The sequence below is a fragment of the Mus caroli genome, unplaced genomic scaffold (genome assembly GCF_978045245.1).
Source record: "Mus caroli unplaced genomic scaffold, Mus_caroli_1 scaffold_5, whole genome shotgun sequence".
Taxonomy (NCBI): domain Eukaryota; kingdom Metazoa; phylum Chordata; class Mammalia; order Rodentia; family Muridae; genus Mus; species Mus caroli.
The window spans coordinates 75,132,681-75,150,008 of NW_028227260.1; the positions used below are offsets into that span (position 1 = coordinate 75,132,681).

Sequence of the window (17,328 nt, forward strand, 5' to 3'; positions counted from 1 at the left end):
AAATAATATTAATATTAATAATATTGGAGCATCTGAAGATGACTCAGGGACTTCAATCGAAGGGTCATTTTTTCTATAGTACCAATAGTAATGCCCTCAAATAGATTTAGGTGCAACTCTATACTTCCTAGATCAAAAGATGGAACCTTTATTTTACTTAGCAGTGTGTCATTCATACTAGGGACTCAGTAGTGAAGGGATGCTGTTTTCAAATTTAATATGAAAGGCACATAGCCACTCCCGTGTGTGTTAATAGCTAGAAACCAACAGTCCCTGTTAGCTGTTGATTTCCCTCTATAAAATTATGGATGTGAACTCCAAAGGTCCTTAGGCCCTTACCAAGTCTGACGTTTTGTGGTACTTAAAAAAAAAGACCCAAGTGATTTGTTATCGCCTACTTAAGCCAGGAATGGTGGTATACATCTGTAATCCCAGCACTTGGTGGGTAAAGGCTAGAGGATCAGAGTCCAAGGTAATCCTCAGCTGCAGAGTGAGTTCAAGGTCAGACTGAGCTCTCTGGGGTCCTGTCTCAAAATGCCAAATAAGAACCAACTACTTTCATGTTACCTGTTTTGCCTTAAGAATGCAAAACTCTTAGAAGTGAGTTTTGGTTTCAGAATTTTCCATCTATGCTTTTCCAAGCAGTTAGCCATTGTACTAGGACTCATGTACTTGGGAGCTGCATCCCCGCAGCAGCTGCTCCTGTCTTCATTTGGAATTCATCAAAGTAGAGTTCAGCCTCACAAAGAGACTCTTTCACTCGAGCTTGCGTCCTTCCATGAGTTCTGTCCTTCCCTGATGCTGATGCAGAGCATCAGAGCTGCCATGTGCTGTGTTTTTATTTCCTTGTCCTTCATTTCCAAATTCTTCCCAAATGACTTCATAATGCATGCTCGCAAGTGATTATCTGCTGAAAATGTTTTCAGATACTCATTTCATAACAACACATAGATCAACACTTTGATCACATGAATAAACCATAAAGCATTGTGTGGAAGGGGTTGCCCTCTGGGAACATTTCCTGTAGACAGTCTCTCTACCACCACCACCACCACTCAAATGCTGCATTGATGTTCTTGTCCGATGTCTGTGCTGGCATGGGCCACCTCAGCAGGTGAAATATGGCTACAGCAACTAAGAAGCATTTTGGATTTTAATTATCTTTAAAATGTAGCCCTGTGGCTAGTGGTGACAAATAACCATCTACACAGCCTTTTCCCTCTCTTGGATTTTAAGAAACAATATTAAGCACCTATCTTCTCCTGTCACTGGCCTGGGTGCTTGATGGCAGCTGTCATTTTCAAATGCTGGCCTCTCCTTTCCCTGTCTGAGCACTGATGACATCATCAGAATAACAGTCTCTCTTTAGATAAGGAAATAGCAAAATAATACTCAATTTTTTTTCCTGTTGTCATCTTGCAGCAGAACAAGTCTCATCCCTGCTACCTGTGCCACACAGCAGGCACCTCTGTAAAGCAGCTCTGTCCAGGCTCCCGGTGTTCCCTGACCCGGTTCCATGTCAGAATCACTGAGGCCTAGCCTTTACTCCAGACTCACTGGACGAGTTCCCTAAGGCAACTCTCAAGTGTTGCACCCTGCTGACAGTGCAGGGTAGAGAGTGGCCCTTGAGAGGGGCTAGAATGTTGGCAGCAAATCCACCTCTCTGGAACAGCAACTTTACTGATGCCCTGTTTAACAGGTGATTGAAAAGCTGAAAAGGAGAAAAGGTGTTGTCTACCGGGGTTGGAGACTCCATGGCTTTGTAGCTTCCTCCCATGCATAAAACTCTAAGGAAGGCTAACATTCCGCAGTCACTATTCCCTGACATTTTATCCAAGCAGAATTTGTTGTCCTCAATAAAAATAAACTTGTTCGTAATTCCAACAATGGTATTAGATGTTGAACATTTCGTAAATGTTTACTTTTTAAATGTATGTGGCTGTGTGTCTCTGTGAGTGTATGCCATATGTGTGCAGGTTCCCAAGAGCACCAGAAGAGGGCATCAGATCCCCTTGAGCTGCAGTTACAGATAGCTATAAGCCACCTAACACGGTTGCTGGGAACCAAACTTCAGTCCTTTGGAAGAGCACCAAGTGCAATTAAGTACTGAGCCCTCTTTCTGGCTTCTTAACAATTCTTTTAACAGCTTAATAAGCTGCTGTCGTGTTTTCTAAAGTTAGGGATAATTATTGTTACCTTAGCACAATTGGAATGGAGCTTCCTATATGAAAACTGCGCGTCCTAAATCTGGTAATGAAATAACACTTTGTAAAGGTAAATGAATGCCCTGTTTTTCAGTTGAGGGAGCCTTTTAGACACTCTGTGATTAAAAAACAAATCTAGGGTGAGATCTAGGATGACCATTTCATCCATAAAAGACACTTTGACCTATTCTCAGAGAAGGCTAGGCCTACTTGCCAAGGTCCTCAAGGAAAGAGTTTATTTTATGTCAACAAAAACTTCAGGAGCTCATTTTGGCCTTTCTACTAGTTATGGGCCTAGGTGTGAGATAATATTGCCAGTCTCTTCCTTTCAACATTCTGAAAAAGTGGTTTCAAATAGGAAATGTTTTTAAAATTTAGGGGTTTTTTTCTCCATTTTTCTCCACTCTAAGTGAGAATTGGAGATCGTGGCCCTGTCCAGGGAGTGTACTCTATCTCAAAGACATTGTTACAATCAATTAGTTGGTAAGATAGATAATTCTAAATTTTTCCTTGGTAGAATCAGAATAGATTTTCATATGTTCCTTTGGAGACAGGTTCTTGCCGTACAGCCCAGGCTGGCCTGGTGCTTGCTTGCTAGCTCAGACTGGCCTCAAATTTGTGGCAATCCTTCTACTAACCTCTTACATTCTGGGATTACAAGAGTGCATAAAGGCTTTTGAGGCTCCAAACAAGGATGTTTCTTTCAGAGCGCATTAAGAATTAAGGATAAGGACAGGAGATACAGAACTTAAGTTGACAAACTACAAGCAAAGATTGTATGCTTTTGGACTTTTGTGTCCCAAAAACGTGATGATCCACTCAAATGTTTACTGCCAACTTCTTCTTTGGCCAAGACATCTCCCTTTATACCTGTCCAATTCACTCTTCATTGTGGACGTCAAGACTCCAGAGACATTTCATTAAGCAAGGTCATCACTAGTAGCAAATATTAAAACAGAATATTGCTTATTTTTTTCTAACCAGACAAAAGGCTCAGTAGTTAGTGAGCATAGCAGTGTTTAGCATAGCATAGCTTGTAATCCCAGCTCTTGACAGAGATGGGAAGATTCAAGGCTACCACTTCCTGGTGTTCGGTGGTTTCTTGAAGAATCTGTTCACTGGGTATACTTTGATGGATGTGAATTGTTGTACAGTTTGGAAAGTGTCACTGAGTGGTGATGCTGGTGCTGCCAGTGGTGCACACCTTTAATCTCAGCACTGCAGTCATTTCACGGAGCTAACCAGCTCCAGATGGAGTTACTCAAAGCTCCGGAAGTGTGTGGGGTAACGGCATACATGAAAACCCTGAGAACAACAGCCACAGCTCCCTTCAGGGTTGACACTTGGAACCATGACTTAGTGTCTCTGCCTCCATCTCTGAGCTCCCAGTTGAATTAAGATGGAAAAATAGTTGAATTGGCCACTTGCCAAAGCCTAGCTAACCTTGAGAAGCCTTCTATTTTCAGTTTATGAGGAGCCAGAATACTGATTTCCATAGTGGTGGCACCAGTTTATAGTCCTATCAACAGTGAAGAACACTTCTCACCTCCCCACACCTTCACCAGCATGGGTTATTTGTTTTCTTGATGGTAGCTGTTCTTCTTGAAGGGAGATGCTATCTCAAAGAAGTTTTCGTTTGCATTTCCCCCCGTGGCTAAAGATATTGGACACTTTTTCAAATACCTTGTGGCCATTTATGTTTGAGAATTGTCCAGTTAATTCATTAGCCCATTAATCGGTTGAATGATTAGGGGTTTGGGGCTTGGTATATTTTAAGTTCTCTCCCAAAAGACAAACACTACATTTTTTTTAAATATACAGAATCTATATATTTACATATATATTTGTGTGTATAGTGTAAGTTGACATTAGGTGTCTCCTTCAGTTGCTCTCCACCTTATCTTTTGAGACAGGATCTCTCATTAACCATGGAGCTCACAGGAGAGGAATTGATAAGAAAGGGGAGTGGAATGCATGGGGCATGAGAGCTGAAGAGCACCCAAGTTGGAAAGAAGGGGGCCGATAAGAGTGGGAGGGACACTAGGAGAGCAGGGGACGGGGACAGTGAGGACAATGTATAATTGCATATATGTATAAAATTGCCATGTGAGAAGCTGGGGAGACAGCACAGTAGAACCCATGTTAAACAACAAAGAACAAATGTGGTGCACATGTAATCTCAGCACTGGGGAGGCAAAGGCAGCCAGCCTAAGCCTACTGGTGTGATCCAGAGCATGGAGAGACCCTGCCTCTAAAACAATGTAGATGGTCCCTGAGACACAATACCAAAGTTAACCTCGGGCATCCACTTACATGCACACACATGCTATAATGAAACCCATTTTATGCTAATTTTAAAAATTAAAGAAACATAACAAAATAATAATAGTAGATGGACCCTGAGAGCCTTATATCTCCATGCTACAAATGTGGAGACGAGATCATCAACCAACGCTGCAGGTTGTGGGGATCCCGGGAGGCTTTCTACTTTGTGAGAAGTGAGCCTTTTCTCCTGGTCAGCGTGATAGCTTGGAGAACGCTGGGGGACAGTGCAGGCTGTCTCAGAAATCCATAGTGCCTTGTTGGCAAGGGAGAGCACAAAAGTTACTGCCTCAGCCCCACCTCATTTTGAACAAACAGCATGGCTGAAGAAGTGAAGTGGGTTCGATGGAGGTCACAAGTAGTGAGACCGAGCATTCAGCTTCGACCTTCCCTCAGGTGGCTCTGCCCTTAACTATCTGGTACAGAAAGATATCGGGCCATTTGGCAACTCCCAGACTTGGCTCCATTCAGCAGAAAGCAAGGGGTGGTAAGCCTTCCAAGTACTGAAGCCACAGCTGGACAGGCAGTGACTACAACTGCTACAGTGCATGCATTTTGCATATTCAGCTTGAACTCCTGGGTAGGAACACAGCAACACACAATAAACAAGGCAACCAAAGTGTGACTCTGCGTCCCTTTATTTATAAACAAGTTGGGAATACTGTGGTCCATTGGGGATCAGGGGACTGGATTGGGTCTAGGGGTTTCAGTGGTAGGGTTGGGGTGGTTCCAGTAGTTTGCACTATTCAGCACCAGAGCAAATGCTTGGGCATAAGATCATTCTTAAATCCAGACAAGCCCTTGGCTTATATGTACAGCAGAATTTTAAGTAGATAGGCTGTTCTTATGGCTTTGTCCCCAGACACACTGCAGCGACACAACAGAAAACTAGAGGAGAAGTAAAAAAATTGCCTAATGAGCTCACTTATCACTTGCTCACTTCCTTCCTTCCTTCCTTCCTTCCTTCCTTCCTTCCTTCCTTCCTTCCTTCCTTCATCAGATGGTTAGGACAAGACTGGAGTTGCTGAGTAGATGCCTGAAAACCAGTCTCATCTGTAGGGTAGGACTGGGCATTTTAAAAAGTCCTGAAGATTGAGGGAAAATAAGCCATGTTCTTCCTGTGGCCACAACCCACCAGTGTAACCGAAGTATCTTGTAGCCTAGGTCATAGAATGGCTGAGTCTCCCATACCCACTGCATGTGGGAAGCCACACTGTGTCTATCACAGGCCTGGTTTACCTTTGTCTCTGGGTTAGCCTGACAATTTGTGGCAGACATGGGCCATACACCACATTACAACTACACCCCGTTGTTTACATGGAGAGTCAGCACTTGCTTTCCAGGGGTGGGGGAGACATGAGAATTGCTAATATGCCAAAGAAGCTGGAGAGGCCAGGACCCCACCTGCTGCATGGGGATCCACCAGCCATGGAAGGAGACAATAGGAAGCCTTCCTCCTTCCTAGTGATGCCTGGAAGGAAAGTAGAAAATATAAATCCTCCCATACTCACCAACTCCAGTGTCATTTTTTTCCATCTTCCCATTCCCAACCTTAGGGAATGGGTTCCCTAAGTAGCTTCTTTCCCTTCATGGAGGAAAAGGAGCCCATTCCCTGGCTTCTATCCCTTTTCTTACTTCTCTAAGCCTGCAGCACGTGTTATGCTGTCATTCGATCCTTAACTCGCCCTTGACCATGAGAATTGCCTGAAGAACCCACACAAAGTGCAGTCATGGCTCCTCCCAGGTGTGGGGGGAGGTAAACCCGGGTCAGGGCTGGGAAGGCCTGTGAGATGGTCAAGAAGAGCCAAAGGTTGGCTAGCAGAATCTGCCCCATTTCTTGGTGGAAAGCTCGTGGCTTTGGGAAGGTGAGGAGGTGCTGTTGCAAACTGAGAAGGAAGTTTAAACCCACTTAAGTGTCTGTTTGTACCTGGGATGATTCTGATGTTGGTCACTTCCCATCATTCACAGCTACAGTGGCGCTCTCTGATGAGTCACGTATGTGGCACCTGGCAGGATGGTGTGTAGGGCCAGCAAAATTATACTCACCTGATATGTCACCTCTACACTCTCTGCCTCAGAGCAAGACTTAGGTAAAAGTGGACCTATCTGCCCTGGGTCATAGAGTCAGAACTTTTTAAAAAGGCTTCCTCAACAGAGAGTCTCCGCACAACCAGAAGTGGCTTAAGAGCGTAGATAGTTTTAGCTTTCTTTCTTTCCTTTCTCTAGGACCCTCTTCTCCTCTTCTTCATTTGCTCAGTTGCTCTCCTTGTCCCTGCACTGCCACAAGTGTCAGCTGGCTGAAATAGAAGGCATACACGCACAATTTGTCCTGGGTACATGGTGGGAGGCTGAGGTCAAACCGATACCGTGGAAGAATGGAAGCCCTTGCCTCTGGAGTATGATTCTCCGAGAGGGCCTTGACTATGAAAAGAACTTTCTCCCAGGCTGGGTTCCCAGCAATCCCCCATCTTTCACGAGCACTTTACAAACTTCTGGAAGAAGTACCAGGAACAAGGAGGCTCCAGGTTGCCTTAGCAACAGTCTCCACTGATCTTCAGGTGAGCAGGGAGGTAGTTTGACCCCAACACAAAGGGCAAAGACAGGGTACCTTTCTTCATCAGTTGTCTCCCTACCGCCCCAGAATACATGTTCCCAAAGCCTCTGAAGGCAGGGGGTGTTTCTGTCACTGGAGGAGTTGGACTTTGCCCACCAGTTACATGTTAAGGCCTTCATTCAGTCAAGCTGCAGTGCTGTCTGTCTGTCTTTACTAGGATAATCAGGAAATTCTATTTGTACCTAAGAGATTAGCTCTAAACCTTGACTGGACCTACTCATTCCCTGCATGTGATTAGGGAACAATGGCCCCACGTAGTTCTCCAGTCATCTGAGAGTCTCCATCCCATTTGGAGAAGCAAGGGCCAGAAATAACTTCAGTGTCTCTCAGACCATTCAAAAGATTGAGCCTTCCCTTTTCCCAAAATGTCGTGGGTGAAGAACAACAGGAATTTTCTGGGACCAAACATTTCTACAGGAATCTAACATTTGATTGAGCTTTTGACAAAGTGCCCAAGTCATGAGGGAACCAGGAGGTTCTTGAGATCAAGCATTTCAGCAGGGTGTCATGGGGGAGAGCAGGAGAGGGATCTAGAGTCCAACACCACCACCATATATTCATATTGCATATGGTATACACCCTGGGGTGGCATATTGGAGGATACATAGAACAGATACGTGCAGGTAGCACCCCCTATCGGTATACTAAGTGTTTGTTACATCAAACTGTTATTCGAGTCTATGAACTGTGATGTGGTCAGAAATGGAAAGAGCCGATCCTTTAAGAAGCTCCAAGAGATATTTTTCATCTTCCATACATGGAGCCAAAGCAGCGCAGCTCCTGCTAAGAAGGTCTGTGTGGTTATTTCTTTTTTAGATAAGACGGGCTTCCTTGTTGTGATTCCCATCAATTCAGGTAATTTCTGGAAAACAGTCTCCTCATGCCAAAGATGAAAACATACAGCCAGAAGCATGGCAGGCCTTAGGTGGAGTTCACCTTGACACAAATGTCCTTTGAGTGAGAGATTAAGGGTCACACTTTTCTATCTGACCAAAGCGAAGCTGCGTCTGAGGCAGGGTCCTGAAATGGGAAAGGGTTGGTGCATTCCATCCTGCCTTAGTGGCTGAACTGGGAAGGCTGGACTTTGCCTTTAACTTGCCCATTGTGGGAAGGGAATTCATTCTGGGAGAGCATGGGTGACAGGGGGCAACGTGCAAGGCTCTTTGAGGGCTGGAGAGGGCAGGGCAAGGCAGCAGCCACATCTGCGGGTGGCTTATTGGCTACAGATAGATGTGTGGACCAAAGCAGAACTCATCCCACTTCATGGAGTGCTCTGCACCTTTCCATAGCAGGGCTAAAGTGAGGGTGCTTCTAGGATGCTAAGAAGGTCTGTGTGGGTTTTCAGGTCAGAAACCTCCATGCTGAGCCCAGGCCAGACTGAATGGAGAAGGAAAAAGAGCTGGCCCTAGTAACTCCCATGGCAGAACTCCCATCTCCCAGCAGAGCTGCAGCTCTCAACACCACCCAGGCATCCCGGGAGCCCTTCCCATCCTGTGTGGTGTGCTCTTGTTGACCAGGCACCTTTACTTCTCATCCTCATCCCCCTCACTCATGCTGCTGATGGAGGCTGAGGCTGCTTTGGGTGAGGAGGGGGGAGAGGTCTTGTTTGGGAGCCAGGAGAAAGTAGGAGATGGAGAGCGAGAAGGGGACCGGCTCCGGGTCGGGCTGCTCACAGGACTCTGCTTTGGAGATAACGCCTGCAGCATCCGGCTACTCCTCTCCTGGAACATCTGCTTCTAGAGAGAAGATGGAGAGAAGATAACGTAACATAGCAATTCTGGGTATGGCTTAGACAAAGGATGAGCAGGATGGAGAGCCATGTCACCAGAACACCTGCTCCCACAGACTTGGATGGCATTCCATGTTGTCAAAGGCTATGGGGGGAGTTGAATGAAATCTGGGGCCAGTAAGAAATTTATACCTAAAGTTATGATCCCTGCTGATGAATGGGACTTTTCTTTCATCTGTACAATTTAAACGCCAGGCAAAGTAGCAATCTTGTAAGTAGTGGTAGATTCTTGTAAAATTAAACAAAAACCTTTGTCCTTATGGATGTGAGGAGAAATCACACAACAAGCAAAAAGCGCCCTGTAGTAGAGAAATGTAAGGCAGGTGAAGATCCCATGGCAGGCATGGTGGCTCACACCTGTGTGCCAGCACTTGGAAGGCAGGAGGAGTTTGAGACAAGCCTAGGGCTACAACAGACGATTTGCAAAAAAGAGTTCCCACATTGGGGCAATTATAAATTACTAATGGGCTTTCCATGAAAGACCTTGCTGAGAAATTGCTATCTGGGCAAAGGCTCGAGGAGAGGAGGGAGACCACCCCAGCAGTGAAAGCCAATTGATCTTGTTAGTGACCCCAGTCAGTGGCAAGCCAATTGATCTTGTTATCTGTTCCTTACGTTTTTACATTTACCAGAATGGCATTAAGATGGAACCCTGGTCTGGTTGTCAAGCCAACAGGACTCCCTGACAGATGACATGTGGCACATAGGAGGAAACGACATCAAGGGACTCTAGCTTCTAGCTGGTGACACTGGAATGCACTGATGCCATTTTCTGGGTTGAGGAAGACTGTGAGATAGAAGGAGACTTTACTGGTAAAATCAGACTTTCCCTGTGGATTTTTTTGGGAGAGGGAGTTGGAGGGGTTTTTTTTTTGTTTTGCTTTTTGAGGCAGGGATTCATGTAGCCCAGGCTGGCCTCAAATTCACTAATCGAAGCTAGCCTTAGACTTCAGACCTTCCTGTCCCTGCCTTCCATGTGCTGCAAGTACGGGTGTGGGACTTTTTCAGTCTTTGAGACTTTGGTCTCCCTTTCAAAAAGAAAGGGAGAGGGGCTTAAAGAAAAGGAAGAGAGGGAGTAGGTGGAAAGGGTGGGAGAAGAGAAGATTAAAGAAAGAAGGCTTAGGGTATATGTTAAATGAAGTAAAAATGGTCAACCTCACTAGTAATCAAATGATCAGAAAAGACTACATTAGCACCATGCTCTAATTAATTGAGCAAACCAGCCAGGGAAGAAACACCTTTGACTATATGAAATTGCTAAATTTGTAATCTTTAATTTGTAATAGCTAGTGTGGATGAGGGCACAGGGAAGGGGTCACACTTCCACTACCGATGGGAGGAGGAGAACACGCAAGCACCTACCTTCCTAGAGGTAATTTGCCAGTGAGAGCAAATTCTTCCTTCTCCCCCCCCCTCCCAGGAATTACAGATGTGAGTAAATACTTAGGAGGACAGATGCTGTAGTGTTATAACAGATAAATCAGTAAACTTCTAAAATAAGTTAGAGAAATGTATAACTCCAAGAAGATATGCTAGGCAACTGGCAAGCAGGTTCTTTTTTAAATGTGTGACACTCCATGACCACCTGGTGCCTGAGGAGGTCAGAAGAGGGCTTTAGATCCCCTGGAAGTGGAGGATGGTTGTGAGCCACCATGTAGGTGCTGGGTTCTCCGCAAGAGCAACAAGTGCCCTTAATTTTTGAAATATCTCTCCAGTCAGGAAAATCAGTTTCTCAAAGAATACTTAATAACACAAAAAATGCTTCTGAAATTTTGAAATTATTTTAGGATCATAGGGTCTGCATGATTTCAGTGTTATAGAAGAAATGCATACAGTGTTCCTGGAGAAGATCTGTGCAAAGCACTGCCAGGGAGTTTGTCATTTCCTTTTAGTATTTGGGGGAGGGGTGAGTGGGAGTAGAGGTGTGCATTTTACTGTGAAGTGAACCCAGAGCCTTGTCCACTTGAGGCAAGTACTCTACCGTTAATGTATAGCTCCAGCTCCCCTTATTTTTCGAGACAAGGTCTCACTATTCAGCCCTGGCTGTCCTGAAACTCAATATTCAGTCCAAGCTGGCCTCGAACTCAGAGATCCACCTGTCCTTGCCTCCCAAATGCTGGGATTAAAGGCATGTGCCAACACCACTTTTTTTTTTTTTTTTTGATACAGGGTATCTCTAATATTCCCAGGCTGCCCTTGAGCTTGCGATCATTTTGCCTTGCTCCCTCGGGTGACTAGGATCACGATCCTGTGCCCCAGGCCTATCTAGTCACCTCCTCCTAGCATGTCTGTAATGAATACACTAGTTCCACGTCTGTGGGTTCGACTGTCTGCATATCAAAAATGGCATTTATATTGAACATATAAAAAAAGACTTGCTAGCAATTATTTCCTGAACAATATAATATAATACCTAATGCATATTATTGACATCACATTAGCTATTATAGGTCATCAAGATCTTTTAAAGTGTAGAGGGAGATGTGTGCACTTTTTGTGCCAACACAATGCTATTTTATCTAAGGGGCTTGTACTTCTATAGGTTTGGGTATCTGAAGAAAGCCCTGGACCAACAAATACAAAGGGATAGCTGCTGCATGTTGCTTATGTCTTTATAAAACATATTATGATAGGGAGAAAGAAACTCAGATAGCCGGGATAGGGAGATGGGGCAGGCATTTCAATAGTGATATAGCTAGGGGAACAGAAAGACCTGCAGCACATCGTTAATGCCTCCTCATGCTCACTTTCCTTCCAAAGCCCCAGTCTATCACATTTTAGAGTCTAAAGTTTCTTCTGGAAAACATAATAGAGAAACCTTGCTGATCACTGAGATTCTTCCCAGATTGAAAATTCCACCTGTCTACAAATACAGCAATTATTTACCTTCCATTAAAAGCACTGATAATTCTGCCAAAAGACAGCCAACCCCCGTGAAATCAAACAGAAAAAAAAAAATAGTGCAGTACAACGGCATTACCTGAGATTAAGCCCATTTATGAGACAAAATCAAATGCCAAAAGGATTGGGTAGCCTATTATTAACAGTAACATTAAAAAAAATCCTTGAACTTCTAGCAGGCACTTTAAAATATGTGTTTTTATTACTATAATCTTTCAGCGTATTTTTAGTGGCAGCCATTAGCCCCCCTGCTGGTAATGGATTGTCCGCATTTCCATTAGAAGCCCACTTTCTAAGAAATCTACATCTTGTCTACTCTAGTTTGAATCAAGCTCATAACTTGAGAATATTCTGCCTAAAGGGATGAAAGAATTTGAATCTTTAATGACAAACAATGGTGTCACACTTCACAAATGTGCTACCCAGGCAAAAGCAGCCGGGCCTGGACTTGCAGGTTCTCCGATCTGTTTCGGCTGGACTTTCCAGGGTGGTTCCACTACAAAGGAGCTGAATTGAATCCAGTCAGGAGACAGTTCATAATGAGCTTCCTGGGAAGAAAAGCACTTTAGAACTATAACAAATAATGAAGACCATGGCATGACATTTTCAAAGAGAAAAGGTATTTAAATTCAATCTTTCATTGTATTAAGAGGTTTCCATTTAGAAAGTTTTCCCCCAAGAAAATAATCTCGTTTATAGTCCTGTCCGCGTGGAAGTAATTTTCTGTTTCCCTCCTACAAAGTTTTCCCTTTTAAGAAGTATTTAATATCTTGATGAATGCCTTTAAAGGCATTCATGTTACCTATACATCCTAGCACATGATTTAAAGGGAAATGAAAAAATAATCTAGTCTGATCTGATGCGGACCTCTGATATGAAAGATGAAACCCAAGAAGACAGATGTTTCCATTCTGGCCAGCTGAATAAACGTCATTATCATTACCAGCGGCTAACCCTCCACTGTGGCTGACGTGGTCTTGCTGCCAGGCTCTGTTATAAGGACATTGTTATGAACCAATTCAATCCTCGTGACAACTCTAGGAGGCAGCAAAGCTTACTTTTTCATTACGGATGATGTGACTGAGGTGTGGAGATGCAGAAAAACTTACCGGGGTGGGCTGGGCCCTGGACTGGGTCTGGGGCCAGGGGTACGCTGGGCTGGGGCTGGGCTGGGGCTGGGGCTGGACTGGGGCTAGTGTCAGTCATGGAGCACTGGACTAGTATGTAGACGGCACAGGGTATACCTTTACAGGAGCTTGGAAAAGGACGCACTCGGGAAACAACAACAAAAGAACTTGCCCAAGGCCATACAGCTAAGAAATGAGTTGGATTCCTGACCACCTCTCCTGCCAGGCACTTTGGGAGTTCAAGGCTTTTCAGGTTTACTCCCACTTTATTTGTATATTTGCTTAAAGAATTGACTATCAAAGAGCCTCAAGTGGAAAGGCTGGGAATGTGGCTCACCAGTAAAGCACTTGCCTAGTTCTGGGCTCAGCCCCCAACACTGCAAAAAGGGAAATGTTTCCAGTATGAACTCTAGTGCAGACATACAGACTTCATTTTCTAATTCTCAAAATCAAGGTGATTCTAAAAAAGAAATTAGCAGTATGCTTGAAGGGAAAAGACAGCTATTTTATAAACAAAAGAGTACAATCTGGCAAGGATGTGGAGAGCGTTGACTCCTTGTGCACCATTGGCGGGAGTATAAAGCAAGAGGAGCGCTACTGTGGAGAGTGGTATGCAAATTCCTGGAAGTGTCAGACACAAAGTCATTATGTGAGCCAGCAGTTCCATTTCTATGTATATGCCCAAGAAACCTGAATGTGGGGCTCCAACAGTTACGTGTACAACACCAAACGATTCATAAGCAACATCATTCACAACTGCCGAAGGTGGTGACAACCCAAGGATTCACCAACACAGCCATGGATAAAGCAAATATGGTGTTATACGGGGGAATATTACTCTGCTTTTAAAAGCTGCCACAACACTGATCCATGCTACAATGTGGGTGAACCCTGAATATATTAAGGATTAATAAGTCAGACACAAAGACACAAATACTGTATGCTTTGACTTATATGAGGTACCTGGAGTAATCAAGCAAATTCAGAGAGAAAGGAGGGTGGTTTTCAGCAGCTCGTGTGCAAGGAAGTCTGTGTTGAAATGGTGCAGTATCTTTTGATCTGGTGGAAATGTTCTGGGGATAGATGGTGGTAATGCTTCTGTACCGGCGTGAATGTAGTTAATGCCACCATTTGCTCAAACACGGTTAAAATGGGGCTGGCAGTGTAGCTCAGTGGCAGAGTACCTGAGCATGAATGAGGCCCTGGTTTTGATATTCAGGATTGAAAATAAAAAAGTTCAAATGGCAAAATTTATGATATACTTAAGTACATATGCTACAATTTAAAAAAATAGAAGTAAACCTTGCATTATATAAATTCCTCACCCCAAACCATGTTTTTTTTTTTTTAAACAAACAACATAATTGTATGTAACAAATGGCACATGTCTATTTGATTGGCATGGGATCTCTTTGGTCTAAGGCAAGAAGATAAACATGGTCTAAGCGGATCAAGCATGGTCTAAGATGAACTAAAAAAATTCACATTAGACTTAAGATTTTTGGGTGTTAAAGAAGTGGGCCCATGTTTGGTAAAAATAAAATAGACCCAGTTCATTTGAAACAGGAGAGCATTTTGTCTTCAGAGGCCATGAAGGACTATAGTGGCAGATCATCTACAACACGGACCTGTGGCTAAGGTGCTAAGATTTAAATGTTTCTGCTCTGTAAATTCAGATGCTTCAAAGAAAAACAGTGGAGCTGCTTTAAGAAGATGAATACACAAAGCAAAACCTACATGCTGGGCCCTTATCCCCTAACCCAGAATCCTTCACTAATGCCATTTTGGAGACAACCAGCATCTCCCCTAACATAAGCAACCAAGCTTCAAAGTGAAGCTCACTTAGAGCTCTTCTTCTGAGACAATGTGTCATTCAGAGGTAATACTCACAAGGAAAGGCAATACTGAGTCTTTGTCTGAAAGGTGTTACTGTTTGGATCTGGACCATCCACTGGGTGCGGTGAACTGCAGGTGACCCTGCCTCCTTTCTTCTACCCTGGCTTCCTTCCCTGAGGTGCTATGAGGTGAGTAGCTTCCTCCCACAGCTTTCTACCATGATGTACTTCCCTCGCTACAAGCCCAAAAGCAACAGGGCTAGAAGCCTCCCAAACAGAGAGCCCAAATCACTTCACCCTCAATAGTCCCCTCCCTCTCTTTCTTTTTCTTGTTCTTTCTCCCATAAAGAAAGCTTTATTTACTACAACATCCTAAGAATGTATTATACATGGTGCACATGTTAAAGATAACTAAACTACTACCATGTGTGAAAACTGAGGTTAAAACTTTTATGCAGGGCTGGAGGGATGGCTCAGTGGTTGAGAACACTGACTGACTCTGCTCTGCTGAAGATCTTGAGTTCAAATCCCAGCAACTACATGATAGCTCACAACCATCCGTAACGAGATCTGCAGCCCTCTTCTGGGGTGCCTGAAGACAGCTACAGTGTACTTGCATATAATAAGTAAATAAACCTTTAAAAAAAACTTTTATACATTTTGCTATTGATTCTAAAAATTTCATGTATATTAAATTACACTCACTTCAGTAGTGTACATGAAATCAACTTGTCTTCTCCTTAATTAGGTATTTTGTTACAGTAATATAAAGTTGATTAACACAGAAGGCTTCTCTTTGTCATTTGGTTTGAATTATAGACCAGCTTCTGAATATGGCTCAAGACTAGTAGAACAGAGAAATCCTGTCTTGAATAACCAAAAAAAAAAAAAAAAGAAGACGACTAATAGAATCAGTTGACAGTAGTTAAATAATAAAGTAATATGAGTTAAACAAAACAAAACAAGACAGAACAAAAAAACTATTTAGGCCCTGATATCCCACCCCTCAGACTAAGTGGGAACTGGAAAATCTAATATAGCAGTTAAGAAATACATAGGTTGCTGGCTTCAACTTCTTAGAAGTCATTGTGGCAGACAGCCTCCAAGATAGCATCCTAGGGCCCCCTTTACATCATTAAGTAGTATTCTCCTATAATAGATAAGGAGCAAATTCAAATGTTCCTTGTGCCCATCTCAGTGCCATAAATAAGTGAGTCAGGCTGGGGGAGCCAGGGAAAGCAGGGAAAAGAATATGGCCATAGGGAGCTAGCAAGTCGACTCTTCCCCAGCAAAATATAAACACCAAGAAAACCAAGTCAGTCTATTTTTGTTGTGGATGTTTTTCTAGACAGGGTCTCACTCTGTAGCCTAGACTAGCCTGGGCATCATATAGCACAGGTTGGCTTGGAATTCATTGTAAAGTTCTGCCTATTGGATTTGATCCACCAAATACTAAACTGTAGCTAGTGCCACAGACAAAGGAAGACTGTATACGGAGAGTTTAAGCCTTACCACGCCCTTTCCAGATCAGAGGAAGGTGTGTAAATAGGTATTCCTCATAGTCCATTCCTTCGTGCCTTCACTCAATGAAGAGACACTTACGTGGAATACCCACTGTACACTACATATAAAGCGCCATACCAATCCTGCACTAGCCAATTTTGGACCTTAAATCTTTCTATTTTGTGCTTTTTAAAGTCTGGGTTATTTGTGTCAGTACTGTACTTGCAGGTAATACAGATCCCCTGTTTTAAGAAATGAGTTCCAGTCACAAATCTACAAATAAAGAATTATTATAATAATAGCATATTCATGAAAAGCAAATTACTTATCTTGGCGTTTAACATCCTTGTAACTATTCCTGTACTTTTAATGTCAACAGAAAAAAAGTAATGTCTAAGTCTGGCTGATACAGTAAATTAATGTTAATAACAGTTTTGACACTAATAGCAAGTTTTTAAAAGATAAACCTCCAGTCTCTAAGCTGGGTTTCATTTCTTAAAAATCACCTCCGCTCACTGTCACCAGACTCCTTAGGAACCATTCCAGCTACTATTTCGCCTTTGCCGGGAGCCTGAGACGACAGGGAGGATAACATTCCTAGGAAATGCTATCCTTTCCCTGCCTTCGCTCACCCCAGGTGGACAGAACATCCGCCCACTGCGTTCCAATCCAAGGGCTTCTGGCAGGGTCACATTTCTAAAGCATGCTAAGCAAATGAGCTGCTACATGGCTCCATTAAAAACCACTTGCCACTCCTTTAGAGGCAGAAAACTGTGAAAATGCAAAGTAGTGAGGTCTACGCTGGCTGGCTCGAAGGGCAAGTTCAGAATTTAGATGCTGAAGACCAGAGAACAGAGTGCTCACTTTGACTGTCTTTGTGTTCTTCCATAGTCCTGTGTATAGACAAGAACATTAATAAATGGGCCATGGATTAAATGATCTGAACTGAAAATGAACAAAACAAGTGAAAAGGAGCCCAGTGTCTGGTTTCTGCTTTCTTACCAGTCCTCACTGGAAGTTCTTTAAAGGGTGC

The 17,328-nt window shown here is 43.5% G+C and overlaps 1 protein-coding gene across 3 annotated transcripts in view; it reads right to left on the minus strand.

Annotated features, from left to right (window-relative positions):
* Nucleotides 1-5,155: 5,155 nt before the first annotated feature.
* The window catches only part of Pcyt1b (phosphate cytidylyltransferase 1B, choline), a 92,087-nt gene continuing 79,914 nt past the window's right edge, over nucleotides 5,156-17,328 (minus strand). For all 3 annotated transcript variants that reach the window (XM_021153167.2, XM_021153166.2, XM_085838129.1), the window contains exon 8: nucleotides 5,156-8,876. In XM_021153167.2, coding sequence (XP_021008826.1) covers nucleotides 8,664-8,876 — 213 coding nt within the window. In that variant the 3' untranslated portion in view covers nucleotides 5,156-8,663. The remainder of the gene's footprint in view (nucleotides 8,877-17,328) is intronic.